The sequence below is a fragment of the Eurypyga helias genome, unplaced genomic scaffold, assembly GCF_000690775.1.
Source record: "Eurypyga helias isolate BGI_N326 unplaced genomic scaffold, ASM69077v1 scaffold12694, whole genome shotgun sequence".
In the NCBI taxonomy this organism is placed as follows: Eukaryota; Metazoa; Chordata; class Aves; order Eurypygiformes; family Eurypygidae; genus Eurypyga; species Eurypyga helias.
This window is the reverse complement of record NW_010244490.1, coordinates 2,221-8,014: the sequence shown is the minus strand read 5'-3', so window position 1 is coordinate 8,014 and position 5,794 is coordinate 2,221. Positions and strand designations below refer to the sequence as shown.

At 47.1% G+C, this 5,794-nt stretch overlaps 1 protein-coding gene across 1 annotated transcript in view; it reads left to right on the top strand.

The window, feature by feature from the left end:
• LOC104508231 (gamma-aminobutyric acid type B receptor subunit 2-like) overlaps positions 1–4,861 on the top strand; it is a gene marked incomplete at its 5' end in the record, with an annotated part of 26,196 nt that extends 21,335 nt beyond the window's left edge. The window contains one exon of the mRNA XM_010149781.1: positions 4,145–4,861. Within this exon, the coding sequence (XP_010148083.1) occupies positions 4,145–4,310 (166 nt within the window). The remainder of the gene's footprint in view (positions 1–4,144) is intronic.
• Between the last annotated feature and the right edge of the window lie 933 nt (positions 4,862–5,794).

The window sequence follows — 5,794 nt, the reverse complement described above, 5'->3', positions numbered from 1 at the left end:
CCCCTCCCCCCGCCTCCCCTCCCCCCCAAAAACAGGAAGAGTGAGCTGCTGATGAGCTGCTGACGAGAAGTCTGGAGCCCCCAACGTAAGAAGGGTATCAGCTGTTTGGAGCAAGTCCAGAGGAGGCCACGAAGATGCTCAGAGGGCTGGAGCACCTCTGCTATGACGAAAGGCTGCGAGAACTGGGCTTGTTCAGCCTGGAGAAGAGAAGGCTCCGGGGAGACCTTATTGCAGCTTTCCAGTACCTGAAGGGGCTACAAGGAAGCTGGGGGGGACTTTTTACAAGGGCCTGTAGTGACAGGACAAGGGGGAACGGGTTTAAATTGAAAGCGGGGAGGGTTAGATTAGATATCAGGAAGAAATTCTTCACAGAGAGGGTGGTGAGGCACTGGAACAGGTTGCCCAGAGAAGCTGTGGATGCCCCATCCCTGGAAGTGTTCAAGGCCAGGCTGGATGAGGCTTTGAGCAACCTGGTCTAGTGGAAGGTGTCCCTGCCCATGGCAAGGGGGTTGGAACTAGATGGTCTTTAAGGTCCCTTCCAACCCAAACCATTCTATGATTCTATGATTCTATGATTATGCAGTAGAATCATTCTATGATTCTACTGTGCACCTTCATGTCTGCATGCGTCTGATCTCATCAGTGACCTACATTCGGCGAATTAGTTTTTGGCACCAATAAAATTTATACTGTTCTTATTTTAACAGCAACAGTATGTAAGAATCTTCCGGATCTCTGAGTAAAGGTGATGATAGATTTCTGCAGGACTTCACCAAAACCTGCCATTTTGGTAGACTATTTCCTATATGTGGTATTTTTGTAACCTTCAAAGCAGCCAGCTGCTGCGTAACCCTTGCAGTAGAAACTACCTTAATATTTTTTGAGCTAAAGCTCTGCTTTTAGGAGCATTTAAAAGACAGTCAAACACCTTGCTGCAGCCAGTTATGTCAGTTCTCGTAACTAAAAATTCTCTTCAAAAAAAGTTGGTTATGGCTGGATTCTTGTGTTGCAGCCATATGCCTTGGCATGAACATGCCTCCTTTATTCAGTTTCTTCACTGGCAGTGGTTTGTATTAGTCTGTCTATGACCCTATTCAAATCTGTTGTCAAAATAAGGTGGATTTAGAATGGTTAGTTTACTTGCTAGCACAACATCTTGCTTTATTAGTCTTTTAAACTTCTCCAGCTTCCCAGCATTTGCTAAAAATCAACATTAATGGGCTGAAGAATCAATTGAAACGATCCCTGAATGTCTAGTCACAGTTTACAAGCTACCGCAGATCTTTAGATATTTGACTGTAGGTGTGGTTTTTCCAGTCCCCCCGTTGCCGATGGATCTCTTCAGTGGTTTTGTATACCAGAAAACCAAATTATTTTTCAAATGCCTCTGCCCCCCTTGCAGAATCCTGCATTCCCATGTGCAAGTACATTGCGTTCCGATGTGCGCTGACATTGGAAGTCAAGCTTTTACTCGATTTTATTTATCCTTAATAAATGGCTCTTCTGTACAGAGCTGAGGGTACATGCCCTAGGCTAACACAGCACCCTGATGACTGCTCTGTGTGTGGCACCACCTTTCCTTTCCATCCTCTTCAGCGGTTGTAGAAAAGCACTATTTCTAACTGTTCCCTCCCCAACATACTTGACCCTATGATTTGGCATATCTATGTTTTATGGACACGGGAAACAAATTGTATGCAACCGTCTCAAAAAGCATTGATAAAATGCAGCCGGGGTGGAGGAGGGGGAAAAGCACTGATATTGGAGTGGAAAAAACCCACACAGTGAGGCAAGGTCCAAGATCTACTTTCACATAAGGAGAAAATAGCAGTTTTGTTTGGATTTTGTTACTTTCTTTATTTTGTTTTGTTTTCCCCCCTAAGAATTTTGCCTAAACTCTCAATTGTGTGGGAGTCTCCAGGCTACAGTCCTCCGCCACAATTCCAGGAACCAAGTTTTCAAGTGAAAGTAAACTTTAAGTGCAGTTAAAGCAAAATTTGCCACCCACTGCAGCTCCCGTTGGCATAGCCAAACGGACATGCTTTGTCCATGGTATGGCTAACACTTAAATGGGTGAAAAAAAAATCCCATTCACTTGATTATGCAACTGGATTCCCTTAGAAGAGTATCAAAAAGCCCTTTAATGAGAAGCCTGTAACAGCTGAACAAAGTAGGCATTTCCACTGGTGGGAAAATAAGCGCGGGCAGTTCTGCGTTTGACCCTGCAACGAGAGACAGAATGACAGTCTGCAGTGTCAGGCTCATAAGGATTCAGCACATGGAAGCAGCGGGCCGTGCCACCTCTGCACTCCTTGGGAACAAGGCATGATTTCATTGATACCACCAGAAAGACTCGGGCACAGCAGCAAAATAACAATGAATGGATTTTGTTAAATCCCAGGGATGCATTGCCAGCACCGCAATGATCAACACTGTGGATTAATATTGCATCAAACTTTTAAAGGGACTTTGTGCAAGGGGGGAAAAAATGAGAAATATCTTCTCAGCTAGGCAGACAGCTATTTGCACCACATTTCTGTGTAAACAAGCCTTAGTTTGCAGTGAAGAAATTAAAGAGAAGCAGCATTCTATTTCTTTCTGTGTGAAAGCTATATATACTGCTTGGTCCCCAGGCAGTGCAATGGATGCCTTGGTAGCTGTCTCCGCTTCCTAGCACAAAGGAAAAATGAAATGGAATGTCATTTGAATTAGAAAGGCTATCCAAAGGCAAGCTTTCAAACACACTTCTTGTAAGGGCCTGTCTATACACAGCCATTGTATTAGATAATGGGGAAATATAAATTTAAAACTCCATTGTGCTGATACAATGCTTTGTATGGGCATTTTTCTTCTGGAATCACAAAGCCAGTCTTCGGTTCGGCTCTGTCACTTTAACATCTGTCTTCTCTTTAAAAAAAATCCTTCTGTGTTTCAAGACTGAAAGTCTCCAAACGCTGAAGCGATCCTGGTATGGTAATATCTTCGTCACTGAAAACATCCCTTGCACTAACAAACCTCAACTGGATTCTGATTTTGTGAAAGGTGCTAGAATATCCACAGCAGAGGGGTAGAAGAGCCCTTGCCTCCTGGCACCGTTCTCTCCACGGAGAGGGGTTAGTGGGGCTGTCTGTGAGCACAGCTTAGCATCCCTTCCAAAAACAAAACCAAACAAAGCCCTATCAGTTACCATGATGTCAGATGATCGGACGAGGGGGAATGGTCTCAAGCGGCGCCAGGGGAGGTTTAGATTGGACGTAAGGAAGTAGTTCTTCACCGAAAGGGTTATCACACACTGGAACAGGCTGCCCAGGGAGGTGGTGGAGTCACCATCCCTGGATGTGTTTAAGAGACGGGTGGATGAGGTGCTGAGAGATATGGTTTAGTGGTGGACAGATACGGTTGGACTGGATGATCTCTAAGGTCTTTTCCAACCCAGTGATTCTATGATTCTATGTCAGTCTTGGAAAATTGGCTACGGAGTGCTGGGTTCGTGAATACTGCACTGTGGTGCGGGTGGTAGGTTAGACCGCGTTTAGAGTGCCAGCTCCTCAGTCCCGCAGCACTGACTGCGGGAACTCGAGAACATCCGGCACCTCAAAAGCACAAACCTAAACCGCAAAGAGGAGCCGCTTGGAAAAAGCCATCAGTCCGCATCCCCTCCCTCCACACACCTGTGTTTGCCTGAGCTGGGGTTGCAGAAATGCCACCCTTAATTCTGAGCTCCTTGTGCTAAGTGATGCGCGGGTTAAAACTCTGCCCGTGACCGCGGCGCGTCTGTGCCGACAGATCGCTTTGCGAGGGGCTGGGGGGTTGCTAAGCCTGATTCCCCCATTGCACGCTTAGCTTCTTCCCTTATCAGCAGTCTAACAATTGCTCTGAAAGCGCCTGGGAATTTCAGAGAGTTGTGGGATGCTGAGAATGCACCCTCAGATTGGTTTGTTGAGTCTAGCCCCTCAGGAAAATTCCCCAAGGGGAAATAACCGGGTGGTGGCATAGCCCAACGGCAACGGGCGTGGTGCTCTCGGCGTTAACCCTCTCTGTCACAGCAGCGGGCACAGAGAATACCCTCGCGGCCACATTTCAAGCGTGTAATGTCTCGCATTTCCCCTCTCGGCTAACGCTCCTGTGTCTGTCTCTCTCGCAGCATACAGCGTCGGCTGTCTTTGCAGCTGCCCATCCTCCATCACGCCTACTTGCCGTCCATAGGAGGAGTCGACGCTAGCTGCGCCAGTCCGTGCGTAAGCCCCAGCGCCAGTCCTCGGCACAGACACGTGCCGCCCTCCTTCCGAGTAATGGTTTCGGGGCTGTAGGAAAGGGAGATTGGTGCTTCCTGAACTGCTTTTAAGTACTCAATGACTGGACTAAACATCTGACCTAGAACTCTGCTACAAACATGTAACGTTGGCTCTTACCGCAGAGGAGCTACCGCTGAGGCCGTCGTCACAGGAGTGCCCGTGTAACTCGTGCGGGAAGGCAAAGGAGAAGGACACAAGGAGTTTGATCTGTAGCCTTATTCATGGAGTTTTTATTTCTTCACGTAGAAGTCACTGAAAAACGTTTCTTCCCAAATTTCTACTGGCAACAAGGAGGCTGGGAAATACGGATCTTGCAAAAAAGACACTAGGAAAAAAGACCAACCGCTCAGACGTCACTGAGCTTTATGTGGCTGCTGAGAACATGCAATTCTATACTGTATCCATGTAAGGAAAACACAGTGGTTGAGCTGTACCATGTTTATGGAAATAGCTACACTCATTTTTACAAGAGTTATGTTAAATTGCTGGAAACATTCTGCACTGGTTAGTCTTGCTTGTTTTCATTTCAGGGACGGTGTTGGATAGGAAAGGAGGATGGTGGGAAATGATTCCTCGGGTGTCATTGAGACTCCGCAGTGCTGTGAGCAGGGTCACCTCCGATGTGCAGCTGTACGGGAGGCCCAAGCAGAGGCTGAAGCTCCAGCTCCGAGTTGTCACCAGCTGGAGAGTTGCTGGTTGGGAGCTGAGCGCTCCAGCCTTCTCCAGGGATGGTGGTAGCGATGGCTGACCATCTGCAGCTTCATTGTAGCCAGGTTTCTGCACCTATTTCAGAACACGCACCACCAACCCCAACGTACTAAACTGCCTGGAAAGGTCCGAGGGCGGATAACTCAAGAAGCTGAGGACGGGTGGGTGGTAAAGTCTTAATGTCACAGGACGGATCGTTCTTTATAGTTTGTTTGAATTATGTCACACATAATTACAATAAAATTAATTTAGTGGACTTGGGGGGAGGGGCTTAGGGCACAGCACTTTGCTGCTGCAGGCAAAGCCTGCAGAGCACATAGATGTGAATATACACTATGTTTGCTTCGTACCTGCGTGTGTGACGGTTGTAGCGGATAATAGAGAGGACAAATCCAATTTACCGATAGAATATTTTATCTGAATCCTAAAAGGACTGTGGAAAAATCCAACGCTTTTCATAGTTTAGCTCCATCCCCTGAGCTGAAGTAATTAGGAGGAACGATAGTGGCATACCGTCTGGACCAGCTTTGGAGCCAAACCCTCAGGCACAGGTGAGATACACAGGCAGCTTCTTTTTTTCAAGGGACTGGAAATGTGGCATCTCACTTCCAGGGCTGTTTGCCAAGAGAAGGGAAAAAAAACCCCACGTGAAGCACCCACTAGGCTCTCAGTTTTCTTTGACCAATGCCTGCGCACCTCAGACCAAACCTCTGGTAGGACCAAGGTTTATAAATCAGCAATGACTGAAGCACAGCTGAAGAGGTTCATTAGCTGAGGGACGTAAGCGCAGC